The sequence below is a fragment of the Harmonia axyridis genome, chromosome 7, assembly GCF_914767665.1.
Source record: "Harmonia axyridis chromosome 7, icHarAxyr1.1, whole genome shotgun sequence".
In the NCBI taxonomy this organism is placed as follows: domain Eukaryota; kingdom Metazoa; phylum Arthropoda; class Insecta; order Coleoptera; family Coccinellidae; genus Harmonia; species Harmonia axyridis.
This window is the reverse complement of record NC_059507.1, coordinates 21,686,210-21,701,486: the sequence shown is the minus strand read 5'-3', so window position 1 is coordinate 21,701,486 and position 15,277 is coordinate 21,686,210. Positions and strand designations below refer to the sequence as shown.

The 15,277-nt window shown below is 36.7% G+C and overlaps 1 protein-coding gene across 20 annotated transcripts in view; it reads left to right on the top strand.

Moving 5' to 3' along the window:
* Positions 1–15,277, top strand: part of LOC123684747 (protein turtle) — a 216,420-nt gene that overhangs the window by 129,056 nt on the left and 72,087 nt on the right. For all 20 annotated transcript variants that reach the window (XM_045624157.1, XM_045624156.1, XM_045624162.1 and 17 more), the window contains one exon: positions 6,017–6,194. In XM_045624157.1, coding sequence (XP_045480113.1) covers positions 6,065–6,194 — 130 coding nt within the window. In that variant the 5' untranslated portion in view covers positions 6,017–6,064. The remainder of the gene's footprint in view (positions 1–6,016; positions 6,195–15,277) is intronic.

The following is a 15,277-nucleotide window of genomic DNA, read 5'->3' as shown; positions in this document are numbered from 1 at the left end:
ATGCAATCCGTAACGATAGCTCCTTGTTGATCATTAGTGGCTTGTTTGAATATTTATGAGACACACCGACTCCTTACGACGTCACAGTGTGAAAAAATTGGGAAAGAGCGTTTCTGAAGAATCACCGTTTCAATTATTTTGCTTTAAATCTTGGTTTCTGTTCGAGATATTCGAAAAATTCTAAATTTTCTCAGTTCCCCACTTATTGCACAATATAAAGGGTGTTTTTTTCAGAGCTATAGAACATTAAATTGCAATAAAACAACGATGGATTATTCGATTGACATGAATCTTATTTATCCGCGAGATAATCTTGTGGTATTACATTTTAAATATGATATCTGGCATATGACCGCCACGGCTGGCTCGGATGTAGTCCAATCTGGACGTCCAATTTTCGATGACTTTTTCCAACATTTGTGGCCGTATATCGGCAATAACACGGCGAATGTTGTCTTCCAAATGGTCAAGGGTTTGTGGCTTATCCGCATAGACCAATGACTTTACATAGCCCCACAGAAAGTAGTCTAGCGGTGTTAAATCACAAGATCTTGTAGGTCAATTCACAGGTCCAAAACGTGAAATTAGGCGGTCACCAAACGTGTCTTTCAATAAATCGATTGTGCACGAGCTGTGTGACATGTTGCGCCGTTTTGTTGGAACCACAGCTCCTGAACATCCTGGTTGTTCAATTTAGGAATGAAAAAGTTAGTAATCATGGCTCTATACCGATCACCATTGACTGTAACGTTCTGGCCATCATCGTTTTTGAATAAGTACGGACCAATGATTCCACCAGCCCATAAAGCGCACCAAACAGTCAGTTTTTCTGGATGTAACGGTGTTTCGACATACACTTGAGGATTAGCTTCACTCCAAATCCGGCAGTTTTGTTTGTTAACGTAGCCATTCAACCAGAAGTGCGCTTCATCGCTAAACAAAATTCGCTTATGAAAACCGGGAACAACGGCAATCTCATTTTGCACCATTTTCAAGCGTTGTTCAGGCGTGAGTCTATTCATGATGAATTGCCAAACCAAACTGAGAATAAATCACTTGACAGCTGTTAAATCGGTCGCCATCTTGAACAGTAATGCCAACTTAAAGTTATATACCTCGAAAATAAACACCCGTTACTATTGCAAACGTACAGTAACAACTTCATATTTTGAATGACAAGATCATCGAAAAGTTCTATTTCTCCTCCACCGGAAGGAAAAGTGTTGCCTAGCAATGATAACTATCAACTATTATACTTCATGTCTGTCAAAATTAATTTAGCATGATAACCTCAACAAGGCAAATTTATTTTCCTTTGATCGAGTCATTATGACGATCTTTAATATAAATCTTATTTAAAATTGGATTTCCAGATTTTATGAATTTGGACACGTTTGAAATAAAAAAAAAAATAAAAAACATTTTTCATTAGGAGGAGAAAGTGACTCTTCTCCTCCTTATGACATATGTAATATACTACTGTATCTTTCCAATTGAGTCGAATCTGAAAAAAATTGTATATTAAAAAAATGCAGATTATTCGAAATTCCATCCACTGATTTTCGAACAATTATCAACAGTCATTGAGCTCCGAACAGCAGCATTTCTATCCCCCAACTAGCGAGGTTAATGAATACTCCAAATGTCGATTCTGCTCTCCAAGAGAACCAATCGAAAGGATATTTCCGGAACGGTAAATAATGATTGATAATATCGGAAGTTTCTCTATACGGAAGCGTGGGGGAGATGAAATTGGCAAACCTAGGCAGTTCCGATATTAATTACAAGCCGGAGTGATAACTTCTGATTTTATTTTCGTATCTGTCGAAGCTCTGTGGTTTTCGATTCTGGATAGAGATACGAGGCTTTAATTGAATCTGCCCGTAGATTGCTATCACGTGTTGTTGGTCTTCAATTTTCTATATTCTCGACGTTTGGTTCTTCTAAAGATCTTCTTTTGTAGAAATATTTGAGGGTATTGCAATTTCAACATGAATCTTCTTATTGGAAAACACTTCATATTCTAGACTTCTTTGATTGGATCTTTTCACCATCTTCTTCTTGTAGGAATATTTGTGGCAATTATTAGTTTTTTAACTCACTTTTCTCTTCGATTCAATATTACTGTTAAGGTACACTTTGATCGATTGCATTATCTCCTTCAAATTGTTTTTAACACGTTCAACTTCGACTTTGAATTACAACACCAAAGGAAACATGAGGCTTCTTTGACTTACACCCTGTAAAGCATTTCACACAAATATTATCAACTGTGATTTTGGTGGTTTGGTTTCATTATAAATTAGAGATCAATCAATATGCCTTTCATATTTCAGAATGTCAATTAACTTGTTATGTAGCGCTTTATCAAAGGGCTTTGTAGTAAACACATCTGAAAGATTAATCAAAAACAACAATCGAGAGGAGTCTGAGTTAAAAAGCTTTCCGAGAGCATGGTTTTCTGTAGAGAAGTCTTGTAATATTCCATAAGGATCACTCATGCCCTAAAACATTTGGTAAATAGCCTTTTTAGTCCTTACAAAGGAGAGCCAGGTCACGCTGAAATTAATTTTAGTTATAGTGGTACTTCTAACGAGCACTGTCAATATAAGTGCATTATATATCTACATCATGTACATATAAACTACAGTAAAAATTTTTCAAATCCAATTGGAAACATCTGTGCCAGTATCCTTCAGTATGCTTCATCACTGTCTAGTTGAAAAAACTTACTGAACTCAACAATTTATAACTTGTATATCTATTCATTTCACCAACTTGCATTTGAAAACACCGTAGGTTAACTGAAATAAAAGTTTCTCTGTCAATATTTACACAGATAGTAATATCCATTGGTGAAATGAATATGCAAGCAATCAGTTTTGTAAACTGTAAATTTAAGTTTTCTGAACTATAAGTCACTGATAAGTAAATATTGTATTGAAAAATACAAAAATTTCCAAACGTACATATTTCTCAATGTTAAATTCAGTTATTCAAACTATTAGCCATTTTTTCAATTATACAGTTTTGGATAATTTTTTGGCTTTAATAATATTGGATGTTGGAATTGTATTTCTTCTCAAAAAAAAATAATATATCAAAAACATTTATCAGATAGTGAAGGTTTCGGCACAATGATGTCATAATTATGATATTTATATCAGATTATCTTCATCAAGTAGGCTCACTTGACCCTCATAATTTGAAGTAATTATCAATCGATTAGAGTAACCATTAACAAAAAAATAAAATGAATTTGTCGAAAATTTTTATTCAAATTGTAAGTGATGATTTGCATATCCATTTCACAAAAGAGTAAGAGATAAAATCCATGACTTCATCTGTTGCGAATGATATCTCGTATAATTCATAATATTATCAGAAGCTGATGGGAGCTGCCATAAACAGAGCGGAATTTGCCATAGTGATATCAAACCTCCAATGATGGAGAAGGCACACAAAGAAAAAAAATTATTTTTTTCTGGTTTTTAATAAAATCAGTTGAAATTGTATTTCTATACAAAAAAGTAGATATATATCTCTCTCTGCCTCTCTCTTTCTGTCATTATTTTGTTTTCATTATTTTTGTTACTATATTTTGCTCAAAGAATCATCAGACTAAATGTTTGCCTTGGATGTAAAAAAAAGTGTGTTTAATCTCGGTCCTACAATATTTAGTTCTTGTAATATCTTCAACCACCCCGAATGGAAGATGGAGAGCACAACACAAGTTGCTACTTAGGTGCGTCCATCCTCACATGAGGGGTATATAATTTCAGATTGTATGATTGAAATTGTATTTATATTTCTAAGGAATATAATTTGATTTGATTTGATACATAATCAAAAAGATATATCAAATAGTGAATATTTTGACACATTGATGTCATGTTGATTCTTCTCACAGTATTGCCTCAACCTCCACTCAAAATCCTGAAAGACTAATTCGATGACAAATAATTCCTTACCTCAAAACTTCCCCTCATTGATAAGGGTGAACGGAATCAAGAATTCCCCGTCGAATCATTTCAAATGTAAATTTATCACGTTGATCGATTTTTTCACAACCTATCGCGGGGAGGGGTGGACGAAGTTAATTTACCCATCGTTCTTCATCGACAGAACGTTATTTGATTGAAAATGAATAATTACGGAGAAGCTGAATAACTTCCGAGAAATTCAATATCGCGATGGAGGGAGGATATCGGGTTTTGATTGTATAATTTGAAAAGTCCGTTGATTAATTAAAATCGAGAAATAGTTCAGTTTTTGAACGATTTTAATCTGTTTCGATTTGATGAGTTCGGTCCGATAACAATTAGTCGGAAAAGTTCCACAGCTGGCTTTTTCTATTCTTGAAAGGGACGTCACTCTGGCAGGTATAGGAGAGATTGTAGATGTAAGGCAGGTTTCATTGCACCGCGACCTTATGGTCTATTGTGGCTCCCATCAGAGCTGTTCTCGCCATTTGTCGTCGAAGTCTACAGCTCTCTCTTCAGTTCCAGAGTTCTAATGAACAACGGTATCTGGGACAGCTTCAAGGAGATTACTTTTCTCACTTCTACAAGTCTCTTGTCCAAAGCATTTTATGGGTTGACTAGAGATGACGAGGTATTCCCCACCAGGTGACTCTCTTCCCCACAGAATCTGCACTCGTCTTTTTCTACTAGACTCATTCTCATGCATGCGGTGCTTTTTGAGGTGTCAAGCTCTGAAAGGATTCCAGCGAGAAGGTGTAGCACATTCTCGCTAAGATCCAGCTATTTCTTAGATCTTCCAGTATCAATGTTTCGAAGAAACTTTTTAGAATGATCCAACCCAAGAAGATTCCGTCATAGTGTTTCTCTTTCGGTTTGTTCCTTTTCCTGAAACTCTTTCTTGTTGGTGTATTTACCTATACCAGAGAAAGGTTTGGGTTTGTGCCTTTTTTCTGGCAAGTGTGTTGGCCTCTTCATTTCCTTTAATATTCTTGCCTATTTCATTGAGTTTTCTCAGGCACTCCAATACTGTATTAGTAGCCTGAGGTTCAGAATCACTATACCACATTTCTGATAGTTTCTTACTAGATCCATTTCCACACATCTTTCGATTCGTTGTTTTTAGAATGATCTGTATACCATTTAATGATATTCTTGAATGAATGTTATTATTATTATTAATATTACTGGTGAAAAAGGACCAGGCTATCTGATTTCTAATTCCCTGATTGCCGGTATCTTCCTTGGATAGTCTTAAAATGGCTTCATCGGCTAATCTATCTATCACAAGATGGAGAGGTGTGAAATCTGTAATGATCTCCAATGAAGAGAATGCTTCGCCATTGCAAGCCAACGCAAAAAATTCTTCGGGACAAAAACTTGTAGAAGTTAGGATGTAACCTTGAAGAATTGTCTACTGCATTTTATTAGAACTTTGGAACTGAAGAACAAGCTCTAAATGTAACGTATCTGATGGAGGATTCAATAGACCTTAGGTTATGGTACAAAGCAACTTCTTGCTGAGTGATCAGTAACCACATTCAGGTGAAACTTGACGTTGCAGAATAATATCATATTTTTCAAGATCATCATATTTACAACTGCTAACGAACGAGCGTCTGAACTTTTTTGGAATTTGTTTTAGTATTCAATTTTGTCGAGAACTGAATTTCTTAAACTACTTTGTGCATTTGGGAGATTCAAAACTGATTCGGAATTGGTACAAAATCAATTTTTTCGTCCATCTTTAATTGATTCCAAATCAGTTCTAACTCGTCCAAACATGGTGTGGTGCCATTGTTCTAGTCATTCTCAATTGGTTCAGAACCAGTTCTCGGTTCATCCTGAATTGGTTTCGAGTCAGTTGTGAATTAATCTCGACTTGGTACGGTATCAGTTCTCTAATGAATTGGTTAAGAATCACTTCTCGGTTCATACTGAACTGGTTAGAAACTTGTGAACGCAAGTTAAGTGGAGCTTATAATAGTTTAAAAATTTCTTTGATGCACGAAACTAAATGGTGTTTTTTTTTTCAGTGGATCCGGCAATGACGGTACGCTAACTGGGAGTATGGGATCGCCGGAATGGGCATGCGCACAGACCCACTGGGCAAGTCTCGTCCGCTGACCACCACTACGTTACCGTTGCTGAAGAAGAACAGCCATCTTTTCTACGTCCTCTTTCCCCTTGTAGCTCTCATAGTTGTTGCAAAAGGTAAGTTTTTCATTAGGCCTATTAACACTTCACTGAATCAATCCCGGGCCTCACCAGTAAAAACACATCACATTCAAGAGTGAAAAAAGCACTCTAACGCTTTTCTAACTTTTCAATACCCTTTCTGTAGAAAGATTCGTTTTTTCTCTAGAAATGGGCTTCAAATTCGGCAATTACTTCTTTATTAGTGCCAAATTTATTTCTCCAAAGCGTTCTTTTGGGGTCTGCAGAAAGCCAATAATCACTTGGGGCCAGATCTGGAAAATGAATGAATGGTCAGTTGAAAGCACAATTCGTTCAATTTTACCATGGCTCTCATTGATTTTTGATAATTAACATTGTCCTGGTGAAATATATTTTCTTCCTCTGCATTTGAGGACGATATACAGGGTTAGAATTATTTAAGGGGGCACTACAGAAATATCGAAAACCGTTAGAAATACAGGGTGGCTTGAATCACAAAAAGTTGTGTTATTTAGAGATAAGTGTGTTGGTGTTAACAGATCCAAAATATCTTCAAGGGTTCCCGAGATATCTCGAAAAAAACTAAAAAACGAGATTTTCTTTTTTTTCTGTATAACTCGTTTGTTTTTTGATATAATTTCGAGAAATTTGGTTTGTAGTCATCATCCAATATAGAGATTCTAATGGTGTCGTCAGATTTTTTCTGTTTTCCATTGTTTCAGAGACGCCGTATTGGTTCTTCTTATGAGGTGATAAAAAAAAACTACAAATTCAACAATGTATCGCACTCTACAAAAATATCGCTATGCAAATTTGAACTTCCTTTTCATTTTTTTTTGTTCAAGTAGTAGACTGCTGCCTAAGTTGTCAAAGGGTGCTTTTGGGGGCTGTATTTCTTCATTCACCGATGTTCTAGATGGAATGAGAAACCAGCGAATAAATTCGCCATTTAGAATGCTTCAATATGCGGTCGCTAAGGTTGCAATTGGCTCCAGACTTTACATCAGCGCTTCCATCATTCTATTAATATTAGAATGTTACCGACCAGACATGGTCGAAGTCTGTAAAGAATAAACGGAATCCCCAACTCAAAGGCTTTCGATTAAATATTCCTCTAATCAAAAACCTTTCACTTCCATCTTTCGCTGCTACCCATGCAGTTTCACCGCCTATTATCCATCAGTATCAACGCAGTTGAACGGAAACAGTATACAACGCATCGAAAAAGGCATATCGCACCTTTTCCGAATTTCCTCTCGGCCATTCGAAATTAAAACTGTGGATTGCCATTACGGGAACTATGCCACCGTAAGAACACACAAAAAGCGCGAAATCAGATAATCCCGCGTCAGTGTGAAATGTTGCAGAGGAATTTATCCGAAATTGACTGAAATGAAGCCGTAGCAGATTAAGTTATCAACGTTCTACACAAGCCATAGAATTCTGCCAAACGTTATAGGCGAAATCATTGAAAATATCAGTCACACAACGATCTGATGCTAAGTAAAAATGTATTTCAATAATACCCCTATGGACCACACTGTTCATGCGAATCATGAGAAAGTAACTAAGAAGTGATAGATGTAGCCAATGAGTGGAACCAAAAACGCTCCCGAAGTGGAACGGGGAATATTCAGCCAATAAGAAGAATGAAATCGGACATTCTTGTTTCCAAGACGATTTGCTAAGTACCGGGGTTTATTTGAGAGTACTGTTAGCAATTATTTCATAAATTCCAAAGGAATTTCTTAAAACTTGGACAAACCTTGTATAATGTTTAGAATGTTACCGACCAGACATGGTTGAAGTCTGTGAAGAATTATCGGAATCCCCAACTCAAAGGTTTTCGATTAAATATTCCTCTAATCAAAACCCTTTCACTCCCATCTTTCGCTGCTACCCATGCATTTTCACCGCCTTTTATCCATCAGTATCAACGCAGTTGAATGGAAACAGTATACACCGAAAAAGGCATATCGCACCTTTTCCGAATTTCCTCTCGGCCATTCGAAATTAAAACTGTGGATTGACATTACGGGAACTGTGCCACCGTTAGAATACATCAAAAGCGCGAAATCAAATAATCCTGCGTCAACGTGAAATGTTGCAGAGGAATTTATCCGAAATTGACTGAAATAAAGCCGTAGCAGATTAAGTTATCAACGTTTTACACAATCCATAGAATTCTGCTAAACATTATAGTCGAAATCATTAAAAACATCAGTCACACAACGATCTGAAGCTAAGTAAAAATGCATTTCAATATTGACCCTATGGGCCACACTGTTCTATGCGAATCATGAGAAAGTAACTAAGAAGTGATAGATGCAGCCAATGAGTGGAACCAAAAACGCTCCCGAAGTGGAACGGGGAATATTCAGCCAATAAGAAGAATGAAATCGGACATTCTTGTTTCCAAGACGATTTGCTAAGTACCGGGGTTTATTTGAGAGTACTGTTAGCAATTATTTCATAAATTCCAAAGGAATTTCTTAAAACTTGGACAAACCTTGTATAATGTTTAGAATGTTACCGACCAGACATGGTTGAAGTCTGTGAAGAATTATCGGAATCCCCAACTCAAAGGTTTTCGATTAAATATTCCTCTAATCAAAACCCTTTCACTCCCATCTTTCGCTGCTACCCATGCATTTTCACCGCCTTTTATCCATCAGTATCAACGCAGTTGAATGGAAACAGTATACACCGAAAAAGGCATATCGCACCTTTTCCGAATTTCCTCTCGGCCATTCGAAATTAAAACTGTGGATTGACATTACGGGAACTGTGCCACCGTTAGAATACATCAAAAGCGCGAAATCAAATAATCCTGCGTCAACGTGAAATGTTGCAGAGGAATTTATCCGAAATTGACTGAAATAAAGCCGTAGCAGATTAAGTTATCAACGTTTTACACAATCCATAGAATTCTGCTAAACATTATAGTCGAAATCATTAAAAACATCAGTCACACAACGATCTGAAGCTAAGTAAAAATGCATTTCAATATTGACCCTATGGGCCACACTGTTCTATGCGAATCATGAGAAAGTAACTAAGAAGTGATAGATGCAGCCAATGAGTGGAACCAAAAACGCTCCCGAAGTGGAACGGGGAATATTCAGTCCATAAGAAGAATCAAATCGGACATTCTTGTTTCCAAGATGATTTGCTAAATACCGGGGTTTATTTGAGAGTACTGTTAGCAATTATTTCATAAATTCCGAAGGAATTTTTTAAAACTTAGACAACCCTTGTATAATGTTTAGAATGTTAGCGACCAGACATGGTCGAAGTCTGTAAAGAATTATCGGAATCCCCAACTCAAAGGCTTTCGATTAAACATCCCTCTAATCAAAAACCTTTCACTCCCATCTTTCGCTGCTACCCATGCAGTTTCATCGCCTTTTATCCATCAGTTTCAACGCAGTTGAACGGAAACAGTATACACCGCATCGAAAAAGGCATATCGCACCTTTTCCGAATTTCCTCTCGACCATTCGAAATTAAAACTGTCGATTGACATTACGGGAACTGTGCCACCGTTAGAATACATCAAAAGCGCGAAATCAAATAGCCCCGCGTCAGCTTGAAATGTTGCAGAGGAATTTATCCGAAATTGACTGAAATGAAGCCGTAGCAGATTAAGTTATCAACGTTTTACACAAGCCATAGAATTCTGCCAAACGTTATAGTCGAAATCATTAAAAACATCAGTCACACTACGATCTGAAACTAAGTAAAAATGCATTTCAATAATACCCCTATGTACCACACTGGTCTATGCGAATCATGAGAAAGTAACTAAGAAGTGATAGATGTAGCCAATGAGTGGAACCAAAAACGCTCCCGAAGTGGAACGGGGAATATTCAGCCAATAAGAAGAATCAAATCGAAATATTCTTGTTTCCAAAACGATTTGCTAAATACCGGGGTTTATTTGAGAATACTGTAAGCATTTATTTCATAAATTCCAAAGGAATTACTTAAAACTTGGACAAGCCTTGTATAATGTTTAGAATGTTACCGACCAGACATGGTGGAAGTCTGTAAAGAATTAACGGAATCCCCAACTCAAAGGCTTTCGATTAAACATCCCTCTAATCAAAAACCTTTCACTCCCATCTTTCGCTGCTACCCATGCAGTTTCATCGCCTTTTATCCATCAGTTTCAACGCAGTTGAACGGAAACAGTGTACACCGCATCGAAAAAGGCATATCGCACCTTTTCCGAATTTCCTCTCGACCATTCAGAATTAAAACTGTCGATTGACATTACGGGAACTGTGCCACCGTTAGAATACATCAAAAGCGCGAAATCAGATAGCCCCGCGTCAGCGTGAAATGTTGCAGAGGAATTTATCCGAAAGTGACTGAAATGAAGCCGAAGCAGATTAAGTTATCAACGATGAATGTCGCGTCGATTGCACAAATCGCCATTGACGCACAGAGGCGCTTTTCACTGGGAAAATCAATTCAGCCGTCTCTTTCGGTTTTCGACGCCGGCGTTAATTTTTTAAGCTTTCGTTCTGCAACGCTAAAATGCCGGATAGGATAAATTTTCTCATGCTAACGTACAAACAATAAAAGAAACCGATTAACATTTTCTTCTTTACTTGTGAGTGTTTGATAGCAAGATGATATTTATATATTTATTCATATTAATTTCTCATCATCATAATATCCATCAATAAGTTCAATCAATAAACTCAATTTTTAGTAATAGTCCAGTAGACAAATACAAAAAGATGGGTCTGCTGGAAAAAATTCCGAACTTAATGAAACTTCTACAGATTGTTCGGTAGTATTGTGGGGGATGACTCTGTCGAGTTATCCAACTCGAGAACCCTGTGTTAACTTGAGGAGGGCCGAAGAACCCCAACATTTTTGGGCTTTTTTCGGGTTATATAAAATCATTATTTTCGATTAATTCTTAGTTATTATCTATTGATTATACCCAGTTAATCTGATTATCAAGGTTCAAAAAAATTATGGATTGATAGGAATTTACAGTAAGGTGATAACATGCCACGAATACATTGAAATATCTACTCTTCACATGAACATAGGCTTTTAGTCAAAGCTACCACCACCCTCCACCTCTTTATGTTCAATATGTCGATATTGATGAGTAAGTACTATAATTACCATAGAACGGCTTGTTAGAGGGTCAAAACCTTTGTTTTTTGCCAATTTTTGACATTTTGAGAAAATTCCTCTAATTTTGATTGGCTTTATATTGATATAAGGATAAGAAAAAAGTTTGTGAAGACCAAATTATGGGGAATTCAATTATCTAGAACTTTGAAAATGAACGTTTCGGTCGAAAACTAATTAAGTTTAAAGTTATAAGCTAAAAACCGAAAACAGTCTGAAAATGTTGTGGTTCTTCGGCCCCTCCTCAAGTTAGCACAGGATCCTCGTGTTGGATAACTCGACAGAGTCATCCCACAATACCCCCGAACAATCTGAAGAAGTTTCATTAAGTTAATTTTTTCCAGCAGATCCCACTTTTTTTGCTTTGTCTACTGGACTATTATTTTGATCGACTATATCTCAATTGATATTATATTTACAAAAATATTTGTGTCCACAAAATTGTAGAGAATTTAATTCTCTACAACTTCAAAAATGAACGTTCTGGTCGAAAACTACTTAGTTTAGAGGTTATGAGCAAAGAACTGAAAAAAGTCCAGAAATGTTAAGGTTCTTCGGCTCTCCTCAAGTTAGCACAGGGTCCTCGTGTTGGATAACTTGACAGAATCATCCTACAACACCACCGAACAACCTATAACAACCCATTAGCATATATTAGAAAAAGTAGTGGTCCCAGTATGCTGCCCTGTGGGATGCCTACATTCAGGGCCGGCGTTGGAGGTGAAACAGTGAAGCGACCGATTCAGGCGCCTCTTTTTGAGGGGCGGCAATTCGGCCTAGTTTGATGGTCAATTTTTCGTATTTCATCCTTGATTTTTTTAAACAACATGAGATTGTTCAGCTTAGCTGCGTTTGTCAGCCTTTCCTGCAATAAAAATTCTCAAACCGCCTTTTCTAATCCACCTATATAATAAATAACTTATGGCAGCTCAAGCAATATAAACAGAATTCTCTATTACCTTCATTGAAAGAGGGATAAAATCATTGTATATTTAACAAAGACGAAAAGCAACACTACTTTTGCTTTCGAATTATTGAAATCCGATAATTACACATTCAACTTATATGGATAATTCCTATGATTTTGCATTTAAAACTAGTTGCTGTGTGTTTCAGCTCGTTTGATGTTTAATGCTTTTTCAACAGGGGCGCCGAAAAATTCTTTGCTTCAGCCGATGAAATTACTCGCGCCGGCCTTGCCTACATTCACATCAATGTCTTTTGAGGTCTTCTCACCATCTCTAGATATAACCACTTTCTGTTTCCTTTTTCGTAGATAACTTTTCATTAGGTTGAGTTGTTTATCCCTAATACCAGGCATTTCAAGCTTGACCAAAAGTTTTCGATGGTCAACGCAATCAAAGGCCTTCGATAGATCAAGAAACAAGTCCAAGGTAACGTCTCCCTTCTCCAAGGCATCTAATATTGCCAATGTCAGCTCATAAATTGCCGTTTCTGCATTTTTATTTCTCATATAGCCATGTTGACATTTTGAAATTATATTGAATTTTCGGAAAAATTTTATTAATCGGGTTGCTATAACCTTTTCAATGATTATAAAAGTTTAATGAGTCTTCTTGATAAAGGATATTTAATATAAATCAAATAATTTGACAACTTTTTGTCTAATCCTTCACAATAATATATATGTATGATATATTCAGTTTATTTTTGTCTTGGAATATATTCCAATTCTAAAAATGACATATTTAATAATCAACCAAAAGAAAATTCAAAATGACTAAAACTGTACAAATTGAGTAAACGGTTAACAAATTGAACAACTAAATTAACATGAAGACAGACGTACGTTTCGGAATTTTTGTATTTAATAATCATCAGTGCCTTATAGTTCCTCATTTTTTTTTCAAACTCACCAGGTGTATATCCACTTCACCAAAACTGCAAGCAAGAAACTACATGTCATTTTTAGAATTGGAATATATTCCAAGGCAAAAATAAACTAAATATATCATACAGATATATTATTGTGAAGGATTAGACACAAAGTTGTCAAATTATTTGATTTATACTTTTCAATTATCTTTGAAAAGGAACTAAGTAGACTTATTGGTCTGTAATTCCCAAATTCATCTTCCTTTCCATTCTTGAATATAGCAATAGCTACCTTGAGAGCATCTGGAAAAATGTCAAAGACAAAAAGAGAGTTTTTTATGGTTTTCTGTTTTCTATTTATGGCTGTATATCTGCTGATTGGTGTCTGTACTACTGTAAATCATTGATGATGATCAAAGAGACAGTAGTTTCGACGAATGGCGATATGAGTTGCGACCACAGAACTACATATTCTTTCATACATATTTCTTGTTCTTTTTGGCTGGCTACAACCGTCTATTGACAATTGGTATCCAATTAAAAATGCATAAGCCCAAACAATATCTATACGCGTTTCAACATCATGTTATTTCAAGAAATTTCGTAATTGGCGTCAGTTTTTTGTCAAATTTTGCTTCAAGCTACAGTTAATATAACTGAATTAGACACTAAAGAAAACCTCATTAAAGATGTAACAATAAAGGGTGAACCCAATAATACAACCAATCAGTGGATATCGTACCCAAACAAAACCCAAAACCCCCCGGCGATACAAGACAAATCTTCCAGACACACTATCCAATCTCGAAAGAAAAAGAAAAGCTCGAAACGAGCTTTCGTAACATCGACGTCTCACCGAAAATGTTTACACCGATCCGCCAACAGCATGTCTCTGACTTGTTTAGACGATCCCAGCCAGATCCAATCACAGTTTCCCAATTATCCTCGTTCGCGGAGCGCACAAAGCAAAGTTTCAAGTCTCTTTCGGGACCGCCGTTTCTTCCAAAGCCAGAAGTGGGTAGAAAGTTGGAGGGCCGAAATTGATTGCATTTATAAAGGTGTCCCGGGTCTTCTCCTACGCCCCCGGCCCTCTTTGTCGTTGCGGTAGAAAGGCTCTCGAGCATCTGACAGATGTAGACTGTGTCAACACAACGAGATGAATTTTTCGAATTAATCGAAGCAGCAGATCGGCGGGATGGTTATTGTTGAAGACTTCGATATGGAACTTTTTACGAGGATGATGATACTCATACTCATGATCATACTTTAAGAACAAAAATATTCCTCTACACTTAAAACGCAAAACCTGTATATTACCAGTGGCAACTTATGGTCTAGACTCTAGAAACTATGGCATTAACGAAAAAAGTGGCAGAACAACTGAGAGTAACTCAAAGGGCCATGAAAAGGATTATGCTGGGTAAAAGCTTGAGGGACAACATTCCGAACACCGAAATACGAAAAAAGACCAGAGTAACTGACATCATGAGTAGAATAACGAAACTTAAGTGGCAGTGGGTGGCACATGTTACAAGGCAGAGTGTGGATAGATAGTCACACAAAGTGACGTTTTGGAGACCTCGAGAGACAAAAAGAAGCATAGGAAGACCGAGAAAAAGATGGATAGACGACATAGTCGATGTAGCCGGCAAGCAATGGATGAGAACAGCAAAAGACAGAGAAGCATGGAAAAACTGGAAGAGGCCTATGTCCGACAGTGGATGAAAGAGGGCTGAAGAAGAAGAAGATGATCATACTGGATTTAGACAGTTTCTTGAACTTTTGTGATATAGCCTCGGTACCTAAAGCTAGCAGAACCACTTTGGAATTTTCAATTTTTTTCACTACAGTTTTTCTTGAAATGTGTTCATCAATGAAAACAACAGCTGCGTTAATAACAGAACCGATATTAAAGGTCTTTGGGACATCTTCGACTATTCACCGTTTTTGGACACAAGAGATAACCCCCGTACAATTTGAAGTAATGTATAGATTCGGACTGGAAGAAGATATGGTCGATACATACGAATAAAATTTGATGGGTTCCAAGAGGTAGTTCTGACATGCAATTAAGAAAAAAAAATTCCCTAGTTTGCAATTAAGAATTTTATGTTCATCATGGCATA